The sequence below is a fragment of the Manis javanica genome, chromosome 4 (genome assembly GCF_040802235.1).
Source record: "Manis javanica isolate MJ-LG chromosome 4, MJ_LKY, whole genome shotgun sequence".
NCBI classification, from domain to species: domain Eukaryota; kingdom Metazoa; phylum Chordata; class Mammalia; order Pholidota; family Manidae; genus Manis; species Manis javanica.
Window position 1 is genome coordinate 134622761 of NC_133159.1, and position 23865 is coordinate 134646625.

At 37.1% G+C, this 23865-nt stretch overlaps 1 protein-coding gene and 1 long non-coding RNA gene across 4 annotated transcripts in view; one reads left to right on the plus strand and one right to left on the minus strand.

Moving 5' to 3' along the window:
• Positions 1-3749: 3749 nt before the first annotated feature.
• Positions 3750-7600, minus strand: LOC140849058 (uncharacterized). Its single transcript, XR_012130545.1, has 3 exons — positions 7442-7600; positions 7084-7193; positions 3750-5089 (listed from the first exon to the last, which is right to left on the minus strand). It is a non-coding gene; the product is annotated as an uncharacterized lncRNA (long non-coding RNA).
• Positions 7601-7733: 133 nt separating this feature from the next.
• Positions 7734-23865, plus strand: part of YWHAE (tyrosine 3-monooxygenase/tryptophan 5-monooxygenase activation protein epsilon) — a 40102-nt gene continuing 23970 nt past the window's right edge. For 2 of the 3 annotated variants that reach the window (XM_017656173.3, XM_017656172.3), the window contains exon 1: positions 7734-7917. In XM_017656173.3, coding sequence (XP_017511662.1) covers positions 7854-7917 — 64 coding nt within the window. In that variant the 5' untranslated portion in view covers positions 7734-7853. The remainder of the gene's footprint in view (positions 7918-23865) is intronic. The other variant, XM_017656176.3, reaches the window with a different exon arrangement.

Below are 23865 nucleotides of genomic sequence, written 5' to 3' on the forward strand. Positions count from 1 at the left end.
TCTTGAAAATGGAGGAAGGGGCAATGAGCCAAGGAAAGCAGACCAACTCTAGAGGTAGGAAATGGCAAGGAAATGGATTCTCCCCTAGAGCCTCCAGGAGGATTAGAGCTTTGCTGACAGTATGATTTTAGGACTTCTTATCTCCCTCAGAACTATGAGATAGTAAATTTGTATTGTTTTAAGTCAGAGACTTTCTGGTAATTTGTCACAGTAATAATAGGAAAATATTACAAATATCTTTATGAGTAAAGCCTTTTGGCTCAACTTAATTAGTTTTAGCACAAATTCCCAGGAGTAGCATTACTGGGTCATGGCTGTCACCACATTTGAATTTAATGCTTTCCAAAGGGTATTTACCAATTGTCAATACTGCCAGCAGAGTAGCCTGGAAACCATAAACTATCAACTTTTTAAAAGATAATTTAGTAGACTTAAAAGTATGTCTTGCACAGCATGAATGTATTTCATACTTGAACTGTATACTTGAAAATTGTTAAAGTGGCAAATTTTGTTAAATGTATTTTAACACAGTTAAAATCTTTTAAAATTACAAAAATTAAATTTTTAAGTATATCTCAGTCTCTTTATTTGTGCATTTTTATTACCAGTGAGAATGAAGGTATTTCCATTTACTTACCCCTTGAATTTCCTCATGTATGAATGATCAGGTTATATCCTTTGCATATTTTATTTATTGGATTTACCATTTATTCAAATAATCAATTTTTACTTTCAATACTGAAAAAGAGTTCTTCCACAGATCTGACAGATACTTGTTTCCATTTTACTGTAGTATTTCTATAAGTTGGTTCTTACATGTGCCTCATTAAAAAAAATTGGTAAATGATATAAAATGTAGACCTAACATCTTTCTAATTTACTGTTGTCCTCAAGCCACATATTAGATAATCCTTTCTTATTCCTGTGTAATGAACTCTGAGATTTGGAGGTGTTGGGTTTTATGGTTTATTTGGAGAATAGAATCTTGATCTGAATCAGCCTCAGAAGTAGAAGGATGCAGATGTGATGGATAGCTCATGTGCCCATACATCTCTGGGCACCTGCCAGGAGGACTGGGGAGAGATGGCAGGACTGAGAGGAGCTACCATGGGAGCCATCTGAACACCCATCTTCTGGCATAACACAATCATGGATATTTTCCTGAGAGTCAAATGGACAAAAGACATAAGTTGCTGGGCTGAGCCACCTGCCTCTAACCTTCCTAAGGGAGGAAGCCCTGCAGAACCTTCAAAGAACCCACACAGGTGTCCCCAGGAGAGCCAGTCACTGGCTGCCTGCCATTTATATATATACTATATATATAAGGAGAAGTTATTCCAGCAATGTAAATATGGTTCCATATTAAGAAATCTATTATATAATCTATACTTACTCATTAAAGAAGAAACCATTGTTAATAAAAATAGAGCCTGAAAAGGTGTCCAGTAAAAGCCTACACTCCTTTTTAATAAACACTTACCAAATTAGAAATAGAAGGATCTCTTTAACTTGATAAAAAGAAAGACCTGTTTATCAGAAACCAATAGTAAATATCACTTAATGGAGAAATATTAGAAACATTCCCATTAAAATGAGGGATTTAACAATAATGCCTATTTTTACTTCTTATTAAATATTTCTGAAACTCCATACCTATGCAATAAGAAATGAGAAGTAAATAAGAACTACACACATTATAAAGGAAGAGGGAAAATTTTCAGTGGTTCATTTGGAGAAGCCAAGACAAATTTAACTGAAAACTATTAGAACTAATAAAGTTCAATATGGAGGTCAGATGCAAGATAATTATTCCAAACTCATTAATTCTTGTATCAGCAGTAACAATCAGAAATAAAAAACAAGGGGAGATCCCATTTATAATATCAATAGCCTCCTAATACTTTAAAACAACAAATTTGTAAGAACTCTATAAATCTAAGTGTTCAAATTACAATCAAGATCATGCCAAAGAGGCCTAAAGAAAATTGGAGAAATATATTCCTGACAGGGAAGACAAATTTTTAAAAAGATTTCTAATTCTTCCACAATCCGTAAATTCAAGGCAGTCCCAATCAAAATCAAAATGGATCTTGAGAGAATTTTTCAAATTCAGTCTCCAGTTCATTTGGAAGAACTATATAGTACAAAATGAGTGAAATTCTGAAGAAGAAAAAAACACATGAAAATGTGCTGTAAAGCTATTGTAATAAATAATATCATATTGAAGTAAGAATAGACAAACATCAGTGGAACTAAATAAGAGATTCTAGAACCAGACATAAGATTTGGTGCATAGTAAACATGGTATTTCAAATTAGCTGGAAGATGATGGATTTTTTAAAAATTGCATTAGTGTATTTTTTTTTAAAGATCTCTACCCTCCCAAAGCACACAATTTCATATAAAAGACTTAACTGATAAAAGCAAAACTAATAAAACAAGAAAAACATAGGCAGATGTTATTGTACTGTTGAACTGTTGAATGTTTGGAATACTTTTAAAATGTTACACAAAATTGAGAAGCCCCAAAGGAAAAAATTGAGGGATTTGACTACAAAAGATTTGAAATTTCTCTAATTTGGAAGTCAGCATTAAATTAAAAGACAAGTGACAAAGGGGAAGAAAATATTTCCATCGTGTATAGCAGTCACATGGGTAACATCCTTAAAACATAGTTCCTATAAATAATAAGAAAAAGACATCTCAGTAGAAAAATTAACAAGGACAATATCAGGCAAGTCACACAAAAATGGTAATGATAAAATCCTCAACTTCATTAAAAACCAAAAAACAAGTTAGACGTGATTTTCATCTCACCTATCAAATTGTCAAAAACTAAAAATGTATGTTGGAGAGGATGTCTCAGATACATTGGATTATGTGTAATTCCTTTAACATTTTTGAAAGGCAATTTCAAAGTGTTCATAAAAATTAGTGTGCACACATAAGAGGCTTCTAGGCTTGAGTAATATTTCTGAATTAGATGCAGTTTGCACAAGTTAACCTTCATTTTGTCATAAGTCATTCAGTTGTGAAATTCTGATTTGTGCACTTCCCTGTTTGTATGTGACATTTCAATATATAATTTACCAAAAAAATTGCACATGTTCTTTGACTTAATGGTTTTCCTTCTACAAAATAATTGTCCTGTTTAGAAATACCCTTGTATATATGTAAAGATATAAAGGTGCTTTTACAGTATTATTTGTAATAGCAAAACATTTTTAACTTAAATGCTTATCAATAGAGGTAAATATTGATGATAAAATATTGATAAAACCAACCAATATTGATTAAATGCTGTAACATCCATACAGGAGAATACCATAAAGTTTTTAAAAAGGATAAAGTAGCTTTATAGGTGCTATTGGAAAGATAAATATGTATTGAGTGGAAAAAGCAATCTGCCGAACAATATTGTGGCATAAAGTTAATGTTTTTTTAGTTCATCTTTTTATCCTCTAAAAGTAATACATATAAAGACATTTGTGAAAAAGCAAAGCCAAACAAAAACACCCATAATCCACAAGCAAAACTTATTTTAACCTTCTTTTACTGTATTTTTCTGATCGTTTTTCTAAGTGCAATTGTATTTTTAACAATACAATAATAATATTGAATACATGATTTTATTTCTTGGCATTGACACTTAATCATAGATTGTGAGAATTTTTCATGTGATTGCTTGTCTTCATAAATATATTTAAATTGTAAAGGCAAAAAAATCTAAATCATAAATGGTAAAAAGATTAAACAAGTTAAAACAGGTAAAAAATAAAAATAGCCTATTTTTACACCGTATAAACACCACCACAACAATAACAAAAAAAAAGTACTAAAGGGCAAGTTCCTGGAGGCAATAAGTAATCATATTTTTTAACGTCTTATTTCCTTCTGATAGTACTTAGTACACTGCCATGTTATCCATGGATACTCTACTCAGGACAGGTCAAGTGCGTTCTTGTTTCTATTAAAGCAAATTTTTCAATTAAGTGGGGAGCCTCCTACTTAAGGGTGTGACCGGATGACCTGGTGATTGTTTTAAAGGATTTTCAAGGGAGTGCGAAGTATCCATTAACAACAGCGTGAGAAGTTCAGTACCTAGTGTGAGAGCCACCTCAGCACAGAACCATGGTTTTTCTGTTTATAACCTCAGAAGCTACATCAAAAATGCTTCTGTTTCTATTTTTGTTCTACCAACAATTTCTGCCCTTCTTTAGTTCTATTTGTTGAGAGAACAAGCAGTACAGTTAGAAAATCAATCCAGGTTTAAGATTTCTGCTTTCTCAGCAGTTTTTTAGGAGGAGAGACCTTCCGGTAGACTTCAGCCAGTCTTGGGAGGCACTGTTCAGGAGCGAAGACCTCATAATGAAAAAGTGGTTGCCCCTAATCACTGATGTCTGTGACAGCCCTGTAGTTACTCTGGCAGCAAAGTTAGCTTTGTGGGGTGGGGTAGGTTTTGGGAATATGGGAATCAATCCTATCATTTGGCCACCCCTGTTGGCCCCTCATTTCTCTTAAATGACTACTCTCTACCTCTTCGCTGCTTATTCTTCCCAAGAGAACCCTGCACTGCTAGTTTCTCCCTTTCGTGTGCTTCAACCAAATGCAGTTTGGCTGCAAACATCCTTTCGAAACTGCTCTTGAAGGTCACTAATGACTTAATTGCTATATGCAATGGCTTTTCCTCAGTGCTAATCCTGATGTCTCTGCAATTTAATAAGACTAACCACCCCCTTTTTTTGATCTCTTCCCATTTGGATTTTGTGACACTAACTTCTCTTAATTCTCCTTCAAGCTTGAGCCATAGAAACATTAACACATATAGCTAACATTCATTGAGTATCAGGTTCTTTTCATGTAATCTCCATTTAATTCTCATTTGTATGAGGAAAATATCATCCCCATTTTATAGGTGAAAAACCGAGGCTGAAAGTTGTTGAATAATTTGTTCCCATTGCACAGGTTATTAAGAAGCTTCTGAATGCGAGTTCTAGAGCAGAGCCTCTGACCTTAACTGATGTGATGTGTGGGACAGAGCTGGAAGGGATTTACAGAGGTCAGCAAATTCAGCTGCTGCTCTTCATTTCTGCAAAAAATGACATTGGGATTTTGATACGGATTGCATTGAATCTGTAGATAACTCTGAGTAGTGTTTTTATTGTGACAATACTGAATCATTCAATCCAAGAACACAAACGTCTGTCATTTATTTAGGTCTTTAATCCTGTCAGCAATGTTTTACAGTTTTCCATGTCTAATTATTTCACTTCTTGGTTAGTTTATTCCTAAGTATTTTACTCTTTTTGATGTTATTGTAAATAGAATTGTTTTCTCAATTTTTTTGGTATTCATTTGCTACAGAATAAAAATGACAACCGATTTTTGTGTGTTGATTTTGTATCCTCCAACTTTACTGAATTCATTTATTCTGTTTTTGTGGAACTTTAAGGATTTTCTACATAGAAGGTCATTTCAGCTAACAGAGATAATTTTACTTCTTTTACAATTTGGATGATATTACTTATTTTTATTGTCTAATTGCCCTGGTTAGAACTTGCAGTACTATGTTCAATAGAAGTGGGAAAATTTTTCAGTCTTCACCATCAATTATGTTTGCTATCGGTTTTTCATATATGGCCTTTATTTTGTTGAGGAAGTTCCCTTCTATGATTTTTATCATTAAGGGTGCTGTTTTTTTTAAATGCTTTTTTTTGCATCAATCAGGCTGATGTTTTTTCCCCCCCTTTAAGTGTATTAATGTAGGATATTAATTACATTGATTCTCTTGAAACAACCTGCATTCCTGGGTCAAATCTCACTTGGTCATAGTGCATAGTCCTGTTAGGGTGCTGCTGAATCTAGCTTGTTATTTTGTTGAAGATTCTTGCATCTATATTCATAAAGGATATTGGCCTGTAATTTTCTGTTTTGTAAGTGTCTTTGTCTAGCTTTGATATTTAAGGCCAGGCAGTACTGGTCTAATAGAATGAGGTGGGAAGTGTTCTCTCACATATTTTTGGGAAGAGTTGAAGGATTGGTGTTAATTCTTTAAATATTTGGTAGAAGTCACCAGTGAAGTTGTCTGGTACTAGAATTTTCTTTATTGGGAGAATTTTTTCCTATTGTTAATAATTGTAGTAAAACCATAAAATTTACCCTATTTTAATAATTTTTTACTGTACAGTTCAGTGGCATATGTACCTACATTCACATTGTTGTGTGTGGGTAGGTTTTTGATTATTGAGTCAATCTCCTTGCTTGTTATACATCTCAGATTTTCTATTTCTTCTTGAGTCAATTTTGGTAATTTGTATGTATAGCACTACGATCTGTTTCTACACACAACATTTCTGATAGTCAATGTATGGGCTTTCCCCACCAATTTCCCAATTCTCTGTGGATACCTGGATGTCCTAATAATTTAATAAAATTCAGACTTTACCGAGTGAATGCAGACCCACAAGACTGAGGTGAAGGGCTCAGTCCTACAAGACTGTCTCCGACTTCAGATGCCAATATCAAGTAGTGGGTTCCCAGGTTACCCACACTTTTGTCCAATTTGGCTACAAATCAGGGAGTTCCCACAACCTCTTTCTCAGGTTTGATAATTTGCTATGTGAGCCCACAGAACTCAGGGAAACTTTACTTACTCTTACCAGTTTATTACAAAGAATGCAGATGAAGCACATAGGGTGAGGTTCTGAAGGGTCCCAAGCACAAAAGCATCCCTCCTTCTGTGGTTTGGTGTGCACCACCCTCCCAGAATGTGTATGAGTTCACCAATGTGGGATCTCTCTGAACCCCATTGTTCAGGGTTTTAATGCAGGTTCCATTACCTAAGCAAAATTAAGTAGTTTACCATTGGTGTTTAACTCGATCTCCAGCTTTTCAAGCTTTTCTTCTAACCCTGGAGGTTAGGAGTGGGGTGGATGAGGTTGAAAGTTATAACCATCTACTCACAGGGTTGGTTGCTCTGGCAACCAGCCCCTATCCTAAAGCTATCTGCAGGATCATCAAGATCAGTTGTATTAACTATATTTTCGTATTATATGTGGTTTTGGGAAGAGTTCTCTGTCTCACCTCTCACTCCGCCACCTTTAATCTCAATCCCTTTATTCGATCTTGGTCCCACTCTATGTGCCTTGTGCTAGGTTCCTCTGACATCATCTCCATTCTTACCTATGGTGGGCCTAAAGAGAAAAAAGGGTTAAAGAGCAGGAAAAGAAAAAGATTGCCAAGTGTAAGGGTGAATCTGAAGTGTGAACTGGAGCTCCTCTTTCCCTACCAACTACAGGGGAGCCCAAGTCTTTATCTCCGGGGTTAAAAGGGTCTGCGAAAGACCGGGATTGGGTTTAGCTGAGAAAACGGACAAGGTAGGAGAGAGGCTGGTTTCAGTGGGGAAGGCCTGTTACAAAAACCATTACAGGCTCTCGCTTACTCTGCCTGCAGTCCAGGCATCAGCCCTCCTCAGAGCCTAGGCTCGGTAGCTCTTTCAGGAGCAGCCTAGACTGGCGTCGCTCGGGGCCCCCTCCCCGCTCCCTCGGGGCAACTCTTCGGTCCCGCAGTCGCAGTTCCCGCCTCGGCGCTCCAGCGCCTGCTGAGCCCGTAGAGGAGGGGCGTCTAGCTGGTTCTAGCCTCTACGAACACCGAGCTCCCGGGCCCGCCCCCCCGCGCCAGTTGCCAGGGAGCGGTTGCCATAGAACTGAGCAGTTGTCCGCGTGCGCAGGCGGAAGTCCCGGATTGAGGCGCCGCCATTTTTGCTGCCCGGACGCGGAGTGAGAGGCTGAGAGAGTCGGGAGACGCTATCCGCTTCCATCCGTTGCGCAGACCCTGTCGGAGCCGCTGCAGCTATGGATGATCGGGAGGATCTGGTGTACCAGGCGAAGCTGGCCGAGCAGGCCGAGCGATACGACGGTGAGTTGGGGGGGTAGTGGGGGGCTGGAATTCTCGGACCCTCTGCCGCCGCCCACAGAGGCCAGGAGCAGGAGACAAAATGGCGGCATCGTCTCGGAGCCTGTCCGTGGACGTGGATGGGGGAAAGCAGGAAATGGCCTGTGGGCTCCTGGAGCGGTGGGAGGCTCCAAGCCCAGGAATTTGACCCCTTCGGCGTCCTCAGCTGCGAACGGTCTCGAGTCAGGAGGCTGAGGCGATAGGCTTTAGGAGTTGATTGTAAAATGGCGGCTGGGGGGGAGGGCGAGTCCCGGGTCGTGGGAGGGGGAGGAGATGGCGGGTGCTGTCTTCGGGCGTGCAGTCCCCAGGGGAGTTTCTGAGCTAGTCTTGGGACTTGGAGAACCATTTGGTGGGGTGATGGGGGAAGGAACACCCGCCACTTGGGGGAGAGGCGACCGGTTGCTGCAGCTCGGGCGCCTTACGGGGAAATATGGCGGGTGGGGGCGGTGGCTTTTCCCCGGAGGCCCAGTGTGGGGCGGTGGCTGGGAAGTCTCACAAAGGAGAACCTTTTCGTCGGAGGGCTTCTTTTGGCTGGCGGTGGGGAGCAGCCTCGGGTGAGGGTAGGGGAAGGGGGGAGGGTGGGAATCACAGCAGGTCATCCCTGGGCGGAGGCCAGCTAAGAGGCTGCGATCGGATTTCTTTTCCCGTAGGCCGGCACACCTTGTAGTTGGAGGGTGTTTTAGGTTTTACGTTCAGTCTCACCACCTGAGGAAGTCCAAACACGCCTCACTCACTGTCCTTTTTCTCGGAGTTTTCCCGGAGAATTCGAAGTTCTGTAACCATTTTCTGGCTTCATAAATTGTGGAGTTCTTATGAATTGAACATTTATCAGGAAACAAGGAGATCATGACTCTTAGTCCCTTTCCAAAGCCTGTGCCTCAGTGTACCAGTCTGTAAAAATGACCTCACTATTCATACGCACCATTTTGACAAATAGACCTGTTGAAAATTAAAGCTGTTTGTAATAACGTTTAACAGCTGTATTTTGGTTGAGTCCCCAGGCGTGGAATTTGTGTTCCTACTTCATTGGGGATCTTAACCTAACCTGAGCAGTTATCCGAGCTTTCGGTTTTTTGGATTATCAACATACGGGATCCCATGTTCTATTTTCTTTCCATTTAAAATAGTTTTTATTTTCAGATTTGCTTATTTATTTATTTATTTATTTATTCATTGCTCTTTTGCCCCTAAAGGTTCTTTAGTCATTTTCCAGAACATTACTGAAATGTCTATAGTGTCTAGTTTAGGCCCAGGCTGCTGGTTTTTCTAGTTGCTCCACCGCCCCCTGCCCCCTACCCCCTACCCCCATATTTTGGGCCTATGTACTTGACTTGCCCCACATCCATTAAACTGTAGTATGACAAAAAAAAATCATACATGTGATTTTTACGGTTTTAATGCTGTTGGTGGGGTGAGACAAGGTTGGAATCACATGCCATTGATCTTTAGATTTTTCTTAGTTGTTTGAGCCACTTATTTTTCAAAATGTTATGTAGAGCCCTTGCTTTCCTTTAGTGCCAGTTTGGTCATGTGAACAGCCTCAGGGCTAGTCCCAGTGTAGCGTCATATATTAGGATTCAGGAATTAGGAAATTAGGAGAAAAGGTCTCGAACTCAAACTTAGGAAAGATACTGAGCTAAATTTCGTTTTGTAAATCCTTAAATTTCTCTTTGTATTGAACAAGGTCCCTGTTGGGAGGGGGAGGGGAATAAAACGGGGAAGTACAGCTCAAGGTCAGATTTGTCTTTATTTTAGTGTTTAAAAGTCAAACAAATGTAGGTATGTTTGTAATGGTAAGTTTTTTTTCTTTTTCCCCTTCATGCCCCAAATAGGTTCGCTGCTTATCTACCAGTGTCCTTGGGAGGAAACTTGAAATTATATTTGAATGTTCTCTATTCTATAGGGATTTAGTCTGAGTAAACTTGCTATGATACCCAAAAGGACATGGAAGGAAGGTCTTTTTTTAAGAACTTGCTTTAAAAACTGATTTGGAAACTCATGTGATTATAGCTACCAAGTAAGTGACAGTTTATTGATAATCATGTTTGGGAATAACTGCTGAGAATTTTTGACCAAATCCCTTATTGGTTATTCAACATAGGACTCTAGAGAGAGTCCCATGGTCACATTATTTTTAAAGGTTTGGTGGGTCTTTCAAAACGTAAGGGGGAAGAGGATCCTCTTTGTGGGGAGGAACCCTCTTGAACACAAGACAGAGATTCAATGGAAAGGAAGAAGAGAAACACATCAGGAATCAGCTATCTTTTGTCCACTATGTCCCCCCCCTTTTTGGTTGCAATAATTCAGTTTTGTTCATGGTGATAAAATCCCATAGTTTTAGTCACCAGTTTACCAGGTGTGGGGTGTTGGAAGAAGGTGAGTGTATTTGAATGGCTTGGTTCAGTGAGTACTTCGATATAAACATTATTTTTACGCTTTGTTCCTGCAGTAACTTTTTTTGCATGCTCTGTTGAACCTAATAACAAAACATCTTTGTAGCATCATTTAACTCTGCTAGGGAATTGGAACCAATTTATATGGATTATTTAATGATACCGGAGGAAGAGCTAAGCTCTGTTCAAGAAAAGGACAATTTGGGGTTGCAGATAGGAAATACTGAAGTCTGGAGCTAGAATTTTTCTCCTTGCAGTTGATTCTAGTGTCCCATCACTTAGTGAAGTCAGTAGCCTAAGCAATAGTTTTATGGCATTTGTAGCCATATTAAGCAAGTCTGTAATCTTTGAGGATTCTTTAACCAAGTCTTACCTTCCTGTATATATGAACCACAATAGTATGGAAAAGTGAAGCATGTAGAGGGAAAACAAAATGAGTACTTTAAAACATTTTTCAAGAGCAGAGGTGTCATTATAAACTACTGTGGGGTACTTTATGGGTTTTGTCCTCCCTCAACTTCTCCTTGTGATGATTGGCTCTGTGTGAGGTAGGGGTAAAGTTTTGATGGTCGCTTATGATCCATTCTCTGGGAATGCATCAACAGAGTAATGTGTTGGTTGTGAGTCACTAAATTGAGAACGTCTGATTGAAACACCAGAGCTTCGTCTCTAGTATATTCTGTAGTCAGTGAAGGATGGGGGCATGTTTTGAATTAACTCCTTAATACATGTCTTATTAGGGGGAAAATGGGTAATATTAAATTAATTTCAGTAAACAATAAGCAGAATTGAAAATACAATTTTTAAATCCCACCTACAGGTAACATTTAGTCATGTTCAGTGTTTTGTATATAATTCAGACTGTACAGTATTGTGCATATTGGGCATATTTCATCTATTCTGTTGGCTTATAAAACTAGAATAATGAAATTATGAATCATTGCAATTTGAGGTAAGGGGGTAAATTCTTAATACTGTGGACATTTCCTAGCCACCCTTTTCATTTTTATATGAAAAAGTCTTAGTTTGAATTCTAGTATAGGGAAGAACACATATGGAAAGTATTGAACTGGGCAAATTTTGGATTCAGTAAGTACAAGGAAATGCATTGAAAGCCCATACAAGCAGGGTTTTCATAATTGTTTGATAGCTTGGTCAAAGCAATACGAAGTAGTTATAAAATTTCTTGATTTAACTTGGTGTAGCAAATGAAATTTCAGCCTGGTTAGTTAATATATCTGATTTTACAAGAGTTTCAAGTACTAAGAAGCTGAGCTAGAAGCATGATTTTTCAAAGAGGACTGTAAGGCTGATTTTGGAGAATTTTTATTAACTTTTATTTAAGAAAAGAGTGTTTAAACAATGACAGGCATAGGGTAAAGTTGAAATTTAAAAATTTTAGAGAGTGCCATATTTATATAGAACTTTACATTTCTTAAAACACCTGCGCAAACATGTTTACTTATTTCATATAAACTTGAAGTAGGTAGTGTAGTGAATTGGAGAAGATAACAGTTTGTTTTTTTTCTATATCACATGACTAGTTGGCTAGTAGATGGCAAAGCCAGAACTTTTCTGTCTGCTGACCTTTAGACTAGTGCTCTTATTTCTCCTGAGCCACTCTGAAAACACTTCTGTGTAACTAAGGTGGAGGGGGAGAGTATGTTGTTTTAGCAGTTATTTGAGATGATAGTATATCTTGGTGTTGATGACTTGGCTAATATCCATCATAAGTATTAGGTGAAAATATCTTTGTAGTTTTCTAAAGAAACCTCATATTTTCTTTCAAAAACAATCACGTCCCAAAACTCAGTGAAATTAGAATGAGGAATTTTAGGTAATCTCAGAATGTACATTTTCCTTCATGGTCCTTGGTTTATCACAGTGTTTGTCCTCAGGTATGGGTTAACACCATGCATTTCAGTAAGATACTTTTAAAACACCCTCCCCCCCTTTTCATCTTAATGGATGCTGGCCTTAATGATACACTCATGAAACCTTTAGGAGGGTAATAGGCTGGGAAATGACTTAAGTGTAGTCCCAAATAGTCTAGACACCTGTGGAACAGAATCAGTTAAGGGATAGTGAGAAACAGCAACAAGTTACTTTTATTGTTTACGGAATGGTTATTTAACAGTTTAATACACTTAAATAACTGATACATCCAAGTTGACAAATTGGTTTACTAACATAACTATGGTTTGAGCTCATTAACTATTCTTGTTAGTTACTCTCCTAGGAACAATTTCAGAAGCTCATTTAAATTTATTGTAGTAACAGCCGTAATAATAAAAGGGTCATCATAATTTATCCAAACCAGGATACCTTGAGACAAAGGGATTGCCAATTTAAAATTGTGTCCTGAACTGCAAACTTGCTCTATTGCCATCTTACCTAAGACCATTTGTTAACCACCAGTTTTTCATTTGGATTCATATAAAAAGTTTTCTCAGGTTTGTTCATCCCTCTATGATAGAAACATCTTAGATCTAAGTCACCTTCTTTCTGAAATGAAGTTAACATTTGATAGAACATGAGACAGATTTCTTCCTCTCTCTCCCCTTTCCTCTCAACAGGAGCTGGGAAAGTCAAGGATATGGTAGTTGCTGAAAATAGAGCTTGCTGGTTTACCTCTTCAGTCTTATAGTGAAAGAGCCAAGTATGTTGGTTTTACATATGTCTACCTTGAGCTAGATCTGTATTTAAGAATACTTGACTTAGAAGTTAGTAGCAGTGTTCTGATAAACATAGAACTTTTCTCCACATATACTTTTAAAGCCCCACCCACAACTTGTTAGGACCATTCTGTTCAGAATACTGAATCCTGTATGGTTTAGAAAACATGACTGTGATTCTGATGCATCTTTGAAATTTAATCTTGAATTAAACTTTTTCCAATGATACAGGACAATAGCTGGGCAGATCTGTCATTTACCCTGCTAGGTTTGATTTGCAATCTGGTCAGAATTTTATCTAGCTAAATAAAGCAAAACATAAATTGTGTTTAACTCTTCTTTGTTTATATATAAAATTTGAAGGAGACACTTAACACTGTAAGAGGTATGACTGTTTCATATTTTGGCAGATGTAGTGTAGTGCAGAGGCCTTGGAGTCATCTGGATTCCTTGTCTTCAGAATGGGGATTGATGTCTACCTTGCCTGTTAATTTACTGGGTTACAAAATTGTGAGGTTCTGTGAACTGCAAGTATAATACTTGTCACATAGTATTTATTGTGAAAAATTCAAATTAACCCAATGTGAGAGGTGAAGTAAATACTGCTGCTGACCAATGTGGTTAATGAGGTAATTTACCTTTTTGAGTTACTAGCAAGTGTACTCAGGGGTTTATACTTTTGAGTTACATTTGAAGAAAGACTAGTTCTCAAAATCCTTAATCTTAATTCATCTGGAAATTTGCATATACGGAAAGTGAACGTTGTTCAAATTTCTTCCAGAGCAGTATCATCTATTCTTTGGCCATGTTGAGCTGGTATGTAGTTTTGGTAGTGATTCTAGGTTACTGTTCAGAATATACCTCTCAGCCATGTAACACCTGTTCTCTGTGGATTTAGGGTGAAAGGTTCTAGTAGTAAAAAAAATGACAAATCAGTGTCAAAATGCTTGCCTGTTATCAGACTTAGATTACTAACTAGGGAAATAATAGTATTACACCAAGCCAACTTGGTGAAATGTTATTTAAAAGCTTAGTGTGAGCTTTGGGCATGAAATGGGTTCTGATTAATAGAAAGCTACCAATTACCAAAGCAATCCTGAGAAGGAAGAATAAAGCCGGGAGGAGGGGTGGGGATTATCCTCCCTGACTTCAGTCTCTACTACAAAGCCACGGTAATCAAGACTATTTGGTACTAGCACAAGAACAGACCCATAGACCAATGGAACAGACTAGAGAGCCCAGACGTAAACCCAAGCGTATGTGGTCATTTAATATACGATAAAGGAGCAATGTGTGATGGGGAAATGACAGCCTCTTCAACAACTGTTGTGTTGGCAAAACTAAATAGCTACATGCAAGAGAATGAAACTGGATTATTGTCTAAACCCATACACAAAAGTAAAAAGTGAACTCAAGATGGATCAAAGACCTGAATGGATAAGTCATGAAACCATAGAACTCTTAGAAGAAAACAGGCAAAAATCTCTTGAATATTAACACTGAGCAACTTTTTCCGGAACACATTTCCTCGGGCAAGGGAAACAAAATAAAAAATGAATAAATGGGACTACGTCAAGCTAAAAAACTTCTGTACAGCAAAGGGCACCCATCAGCAGAACAAAAAGGGCATCCTACAGTATGGGAGAATATATTTGTAAATGTCATATTGGACAAGGGGTTAACACCCAAAATATATAAAGAACTCACACATCTCAACACCCAAAAAGCAAATAACCCTATTACAAAATGGGCTGAGGATATGAACAGACACTTCTCCAAAGAAGAAATTCAGATGGCCAACAGGCACATGAAAAGATGCTCCACATCACTAATCATCAGGGAAATGCAAATTAAAACCACAATGAGATACCACCTCACACCAGGTAGGATGGCCAACATAGAAAAGACTAGGAACAACAAATGCTGGTGAGGATGTGGAGAAAGGGGAACCCTCCTACACTGCTGTGGGAATGTAAGCTAGTTCAACCATTGTGGAAAGAAATATGGAGGCTTCTCAAAAAACTAAAAATAAAAATGCCATTTGACCCAGGAATCCCACTCCTTGGAATTTACCCAAAGAATACAACTTCTCAGATTCAAAAAGACATACACACCCCTATGTTTATCGCAGCACTATTTACAGTAGCCAAGATATGGAAGCAACCTAAGTGTCCATCAGTAGGTGAATGGATAAAGAAGAGGTGGTACATATACACAATGGAATACTATTCAGCCATAACAAAAACAAATCCTACTGTTTGCAACAACATGGGTGGACCTAGAGGGTATTATGCTCAGTGAAATAGGCAGAAAAAGACAAATACCAAATGATTTCCCTCATTTGTGGCATTGAAGCAAAACTGAAGGAACAAAATAGCAGACGCAGAGACTCCAAGGACTAGTGGTTACCAAAGGGAAAGGGTGGGGGAGGGAGGGGGATTGTGAGGTATCATGATTGGTGCACCTGGTGTGTGTGGGGTCACGGGGAAGACAGTGTAGCTCAGAGAAGACAAGTAGGGACTCTGGCATCTTACTACACTGATGGACAGTGACTGCAATGGGGTATGGGGGGACTCCATAATAAGGGTGAATGTAATAACCACATTGTTTTTCTTGGGAAACTTGATAAGAGTGTATCAATGATACCTTAATAAAAAAAGGAAAGCTACCAATTAACACTACTTAATCCTTGGTTAGTCAGTCATTTGACGGCTTTGTAGGATGTTGGAATAGTTGTGAACACCTTTGTGCTGTAGAAATGTGTCCCACTTAAAAATTTGTGTAAATGGTTTTATGATCATAATAGGTTAAATTAAAATTAAGTGGCAAAACTCTATGGTATTATTACCATGGAAATTTCAAAACATTGTGTGCTTTTTGCCTAGGCAATATCACCTAGGACAGTTATGATTTTGTTTTTATATTTATAGATTTTTCAAAAGGTATTTGTTAGGAAATATTTTTCTATGGAGAATACGTTTTTCCCCTCACAACTTTAAAATACATTAAAAGTGTTGCAATTTTGATAAGGATTTAAAGTCTTAGGAAAATAAGTCAACAATTGGAATGTACCATAAAATAACTCTTACCCTAAATTGTATCATTACAAGGGTTATTTCTGGTCATTTTTTTCACCTGATGTATTCCAAAACAAAATTCTAAGATTTTTGTTTGTTTCAATGTCTTTAATGAGCTTTTTTCCCTTATTTTTTCCCATACATTGTATGTTAGGTCATCTTCTGCACCTTATCTTTCTGGTAGTACTACAGTTAAACAGTTTGGCTTCTTGAAGGGAGTATCTTAAATTCTAACAGGAGATATCTCATTTTGATGGAGTACAAGGGATTCCCTCCCACTCTCCAATTTTGAGACTGATGGGAGAGACACTTGCAGTCAAAATTGTAGAATCTGGATAAAAGGTTATCTTGTGTTTCTACCTAGCAGAAGTTAATTGGTAAGGTTTTAAAGTTCTTTAGAAGGTGAAGCAATTTGTTTTTTTCCTCTTCCTAGGGAAGGTATGAGTTAATTTTAAAGAGAGAGCCCCTCTGTTTGGGCTGGTAACATGAAGAAGAAAAATTGTACATAGTTGAGTGTTAAGATTATTGTTTTGAAAAGCCTTAGTATTCATTTTGAAAGTTCTAAAGGCATTTGACAAATACATATTGAGTGCTTACTGTGTACCAGGCACTGTTTCAGACATTTGGGATTCTTCAGTAAAATAGACAAAAGATCCTCTGCAGGGAGCATATATTGTAGTGACTGTATAATACTTTTAGAGTTCTTCTGTTAGTATGTGTAATCTTTTTTTTTATTAGTTTTATTTTGGTATCATTAATCTACAATTACATGAAGGACATTATGTTTACTAGGCTCCCCCCTTCACCAAGTCCCCCCCACATACCCGTTCACAGTCATTGTCTCTCAATTATGTGTAATCTTTTTAAGAGTAATTTGAACTAGTCCAAACAACAATGGTGTTTGCTATACTGTGGGGCCCTATACCTGATGTTAGTTCTACTCCCATATTAAAGACTGTAGAAAGCTACATGGTCTTACTTCATTGATTGGTAGTGTCAAGTGGTGCTAACAAAATGAAAAGCTGCTTTAAAAAAATACTGTTGTTGACTCTGTGGCAATAAAACCCTATGACAATAATACTGTCTATTTAACGACAACTATGCTAGGTACTTACGTTCTTGGAATCCTCAGAAACGATCCTGCAAAGCAGCTACTACCTGTTTTACAGATTAGGATTAAAATTCTAGGAAAGGTGACAACAAATAGGTTCATCCCAGGATTCAGTCAGCTATGTCTCTCCTAGGCTGATTGATACTCTGTCCACTTCCATACTTAAATATAAACATTAGGCCATACTGCTTGAAGCTCTACTTTTGTTTCTTAAATGATAATTTATAACTTGAAAGTTGTGTTGAGCAGTCTTTTGGCTTATTTTCTCTCTTACTTATATATGCAGAAAACTGAATGATACAAAAGTTGAGTATCTTTTCCATTGGAGACGTAACTAGAGGTAGTAGAATAGGCACTAGACCAGAAGTCGTTAAATAGAGGGGACATATGTCATGTCCAAGTTTTGCCTCTTGATTGCTGTCCCTTAGTCTTATCTGTATGAGAGAGTTCTTTTCTGAAAGCTGTTTTATTCAATGAATTTTCAGGCTGAAACTCTCTTAAAAATGTTAGGGCTATGAAATAAATACTGGGAATTATATTGACAACTTGGGTTCTACCCCAGCCAAAACTCAACCACTTAATAGAAAAATTCCCATTCCCCAAATTTGCATTTGCGTTCCTACTTATGTTAGATTAGTTAGAAGGATATAATACATAAAATTGCCAATTTCAGTTATTTTTGATTGATAAAACGATCATTTCATATGGGTCAACCTAATGTTAAGTGGTGGTTAGAAGGCTTGGAAGATGAAACCTCATTATACCCAAAAAGGCGTCAGGCTTTTTTAAGGAAGCATCAGGATTATTGAGGGATGTACATGAATACTTTGTGTCTGAGGTTGGTTTTGCTTTTTGTACTTAACCTAAATTGACTTACCTATTTTCGCTTTCTAGGTCTCTTCTCTGCTTTTGTCTCAGAATAATGGATTCAGATTTGCTCTATTTGCAATCCTTTTAATGCAATACTTTCAGGGCTACTGTTTAGTAGTATAAAGTCTCCTGGAACTGTTCAACATAGAGGACCCCAGATACTTTGATCATTTTGGAGAAAAGGTGGTATATAAAATACTTTGCTCTACCCCCAGGCAAAATGTATGGAATTTACTCTTCTTTGCTAGTTGTCAGAATAGGCTGGAAAAGGTTCCTGCCCTCATTGTTTTCTTTCCAAAAGAAAAATTGGTCTCAGTGCAGTACTTCATAGTTGGTAAAATGCGGTTGTAAGAAAATGATTGGATCTATTAGATTATGCAGTAGTAATTTGCCTCCTTAACTGCAGCCAGTAGAATCCTACTTATTAATGTGGAATTTCTGTGGCTATTCTCTGTTTTAAAGAATTGCTATCCTCCTTTCCCCAGAGTGATATTCTTTGTTTCTATTCTTTTGAAATCTAACTAGCCCTTGATTTATTCCTCTGTTTACTAGCGTTTTGGCATCATCATTGAATATGATCAGATGATGATCTATTTAAAATAATCAAGAAATAGAGAAGTTAAACAGTGCTGAGCATAAGAAAAATACATGATATATGTATTTTTAACTCCTTGATATATGAGACTCAATCTTTGTAAAGGGCTGAATTAGATAAAAACTCTAGGAATTTCATGGTACAGCAGTATTATGGCCCTCTACTTTTCCTTTATGTACCTTGTCATTAGGTGACTTTTAAGGCATGTAATTGAGGGCATTGGGGGAATGGCCAGAGGGGGGCATTGGCTTTTTCTCCTACAGTTACCATTAAATCAATTTTTCTTCTTGCTCGTAATTAATACATACCATTAACATGGTCCTTATGCCTTTAAAAAAATTTTTTTTAATAAGGTATTATTGATATACACTCTTAGGAAGGTTTCACATGAAAAAACAATGTGGTTTCTACATTTACCCATATTCTCAAGTGCCCACCCATACCCCAATGCAGTCACTGTCCATCAGTGCAGCAAAATGCCATAGATCCACTGTGTGCCTTCTCTGTGCTACACTGTTGTCCCGGTGATCCCCCACATCATGCGTACTGGACATGATACCCCTCAATCCCCTTCTCCCTTCTTCCCCGCCCACCCTCCCCCACCCCTCCCCTTTGGTACTTGGAGTCTCTGAGTCTGCTGCTGTTTTGTTCCTTCAGTTTTACTTCGTTGTTTTACTCCATAAATGAGGGAGATCATTTGGCATTTGTCTTTTCTCTGCCCGGCTTATTTCGCTGAGCATAATATCCTCCAGCTCCATCCATGTTGTTGCAAATGTTAGGATTTGTTTCTTATGGCTGAATAGTATTCCATTGTGTATATGTACCACATCTTTATCCATTCATCTCCTGATGGACACTTAGGTTGCTTTCATATCTTGGCTATTGTAAAAGTGCTGCGATAAACATAGGGGTGCATGTATCTTTTTGAATCTGAGAAGTTGTATTCTTTGGGTAAATTCCAAGGAATAGGATTCCCAGGTCAAATGGTATTTCTATTTTTAGTTATTTGAGGAGCCTCTATATTGCTTTCCACAGTGGTTGAACTAGCTTACATTCCCACCAGCAGTGTAGGAGGGTTCCCCTTTCTCTGCATCCTCTCCAGCGTTTGTTGTTCTTCGTCTTTTCGATGCTCCTTATGCCTTCATCTTTTACTGCTGTAGCTTTCCAATGACGTTCTTGACTTTTACCTTTCATCATTTCAAAATGCTATTGCCAGTATTTCTTTAGTCACTTTGTCTTTACCTTTTATTCTTTTGTTTGAGACTGTTAATACTGTTTGGCAATTTTCTTTTCCTCCACTTCTAAAAGTTAAAAGAATTTTGGAAGCTGTTTAGCAGTCTGTTTTTGCTTTGCATGACTTTTAAGATAATTAGGAGAATGGTTTGTCTTTATTTTACAGGTTATCTGTATAGCTTACCATATACACTTACTAACCAATATGTGAGTACTTTCTTTCATTTTTATTTGACAGCATTTAGGTTTTTAAGCTTTAAAATCTGAAACTGATTTTTAAAACATTAAAACTTGGGAAGCAGAGAAGGTTTAGTAGGAGGACCATTGTTACCAAAAAAATTGATCTGGGCAACTTGGTATTTTTCAGCAAAAATAAATAACTCTTCACTATATTTTCTATATATTTATTTCAACATAAGATGAATTTACTTATTCATGGCATACTTGAAAAATAAAAAGTGGGAAGAAAATTTGTATTATGGTATTTTCTGTGCAGTTTATTTCGTTTTACTCTGTATATCTGATTTTACTTGTAGACATTTTTCTTATATCGTGAACTGTAAGTAATACATAACATATCCAATAACAAACTATTGCAAGTTTTTGACTAGAATATTGCTAGCAGCACTGTAATGAAATTTTTGTATCCAAAATAAAATTTTCTGTAGTTCAGGTTATTTGCTTAAGAGAGATTCTGAGTAGAGTTTATTGGTGAAAGTAAATGAACCCAAAGCTTTTGACTTGTGCACTCCCATTGTTCTTGAAAGTATTTTCTTTCAGTTTATAGTACCACCAGCTTGTCAGTGTGCAACGCATAACTTTCTAACTACAAAACTCATTTATGTAAAATTTCTAAGCTTCAGTTAAAATGTGAAAATACAGATTCAGGTTGTTTTAATATTTTAAAATTACAAAATCTGAAATTAAATGTAAAAAAGTCAAATAGTACTGTCTTACATGTAAATACTGAAAGGTACTCCACCCTGCCAGAGTAACTATATTGTTATTAACTGTGAATATACTTTCAGAAATTTGCTCAAGTGCTACTACATGGATAAACACGAAAACATACCTCATTTTGTTGATTCCAGTATGCTATTGATATAACAAGTGTCATTCTTTTATATAACATTAATAAAAATGCTGCTAGTTGCACTGTGGCACACAAGGGACTAAGAAGTCTGGATTTCAGAGATGTTAATGTGAAAAATGTTTCCTGAAATACACAAACATTTGTTATATTCTTTAATAGAAATAACATTTATACATATTCAGCAACATGCCTTTTGCTCACAACAAAAACATTTTGAATATAAAAAGAAAATTAAAAACAAAAATTTGACCATTTTAGCCAGACTAACATAAAAACTTAAGGAATGTCTTGTTTGTTCAACTAGGTCACTGTACCTTTAAAAAAGAAAAACTTACCAAGGGATTTTAGTGTGCAGCCAGGGTTGAGAACCTCCGAAATAGATCATTTCTCAGATGCTTGACTGAATTAAAGTCACTGAGGGTGCTTATTAAAATTGTAAGCGTTTGATCTGTACTCCAAATTTAATGCACATCTGTGGGTATACAACTGGGTTTGATCAGATGGCCATGTAAAGGCTGTCTTAGCTATTTTTTTAGCAGTTAAATAATTGCCAGCGATCTGGAGTTTGAGAATATTGGAAGCTGGGCATTACTGCATAGATTTCTGTGTAGTTTTGTCTATTACTCTTTTAAAAGCAGTGGTTATTGACCTAGGAATTCCACTAAGAATTTACCCTAAGAATGCAGGATTCCAGTTTGAAAAAGACATATGCACCCTATGTTTATTGCAGTACTATTTACAATAGCCAAGAAATGGAAGTAGCCTGAGTGTCCATCAGTAGATGAATGGTTAAAGATGTGGTACATATACACAATGGAATATTATTCAGCCATAAGAAGAAAACAAATTCTACCATTTGCAACAACATGGATGGAGCTGGAGGATATTATGCTCAGTGAAATAAGTCAGGCAGAGAAAGACAAATACCAAATGATGTCCCTCATATTTGGAGTATAAGAACAAAGAAAAAACTGAAGGAAGAAAACAACAGCAGACACAGAACCCAAGAATGGACTAAGAGTTGCCAAAGGGAAAGGGACTGGGGTGGGGGGTGGGAAGGGAGGAAGGAGGGGAATAAGGGGCATTACAATTAGCACACATAATGTAGGGGATGGCATGGGGAAGGCAGTATAGCACAGAGAAGACAAGTAGTGACTCTATAGCATCTTACTACGCTGATGGACAGTGACTGTAATGGGGTATGTAGTGGGGACTTGATAATGGGAATCTAGTAACCACAATGTTGCTCATGTAATTGTATGTTAATGATACCAAAATAAACAAACAAACCCAAAAAAAACAGTGGTTAATGGTTTTGTGGATATATTTGTCCAAGTTCAGTGTTAGAGGGTTACTACTGCTTTGCATATGATGAAATGTTTAACATCACTTTAGGTCTAAATTTGTAAGTGCTAATTAACTTAACCTGATTTAAAAAATACTATTAACTCCTATCTTAGGGTTGTACTGCATGCATACTTTTTCTGAACTTTGTAGTGTTCTTCCCTTCATTTACTGTAGCTTATTGAGTTTGTCACTTTTCCTTGTACTTGCCTCTGTATTTTGGTCAGCTGATATAATTGGGAATTCTGCTCTCCCCCTTCAAAAGTAAATCCTGTAAATCCATTCTTTGACTTCTTAAAGTCAGTCAGTATTTAGCTTGTCTTGGGAATGAGTTTCCCTTTGTGAATGTTAAAATAATTTATTGTAATATCTAACATAAAAGGAGTTTACAGTTCGGTTTAAGGAGAACAGTAGCTAAAACCAAGAATGATTATTGCCAACTTCTGTGGTACAGGAATTTAAAGAAGGAATGAGGGCATTATCGGCTGTAGTTGTCAGGGAAAACATGACAGGGAAGTATTAGATGAGATTCATTGGGATGCACAAGATGTGGATGGTAGGAGAATGATCTGCTGGATGTGTCATCAAAGGTGCAGATCCAGTATTAAGCATATGAAGCCCAAGAATGGGATATCTCAGCTAGAAAGAAGAAATGGAACCAGATAATACACAAGGCTTTATTTATTAGGTTTAGATTCTGGGTTTTGTTTTTTATTTAGCTTATTGCTGTATTAAGTACATTGTTAACACTCCTTTAAGTGCTCACATCCTCATCTTCCTGGATTCCTTTTTTTAATCTTGGTAAGAGGCATGCAAAGGAAAGAATTTTAATATGTTGTTGAGTTGAGTTATGTGCCGGAGCATTTACTATGCAATCTCATTTTAACTCTTAGTAGCCTAGTTAGATGTTGATACTTTCCAAGTTGTAGGTGAGAAAACAAGCTCAAAAGGTTAAGTGACGTAGGTCTCATAGCATGTAAATACCTAAACCAGAATGAAAATCTAATCTGAATATCCAGCTGTAAACATGGTGTTTTCCTTCCATGCTGTGTTTACCAAAGTGTGTATCTTTTGATCCACCTAGTAGTACAGTTAGTATGTAGATATGACAAGAGTAGTGAATATTAGAATATTCTAATAGTGTTATTAGAATAGGACCTCCTTAGAGAGGTTTCTTGACCTGTTTTCTGTTTTAGCATCTTGTTTGCTGCTTTCATAGTACCAGTACAAAGTGTACTTAAATGTCAATTTATTAATCCTGTTCACTTTAACCGTTTAAACCTTGGCATAAAGAAAAATTGCAGGAGTGACTTGCCACATCTTGCCAAACTCTGTACTTTGTTACTCTTCGCACTCTTTAAGATACATGTCATAATATTTCGCTGGTTTTAATTAAACATAACTAGTGATTACTACTGTAATATATTATGTCTCTAGGTAATTAAAAGTGTTACAAGACTCGTAAAGCTGCAAATCTCAAATTTTTATTGCATCCTTAGATTCTTTCCACATTTATTTTCT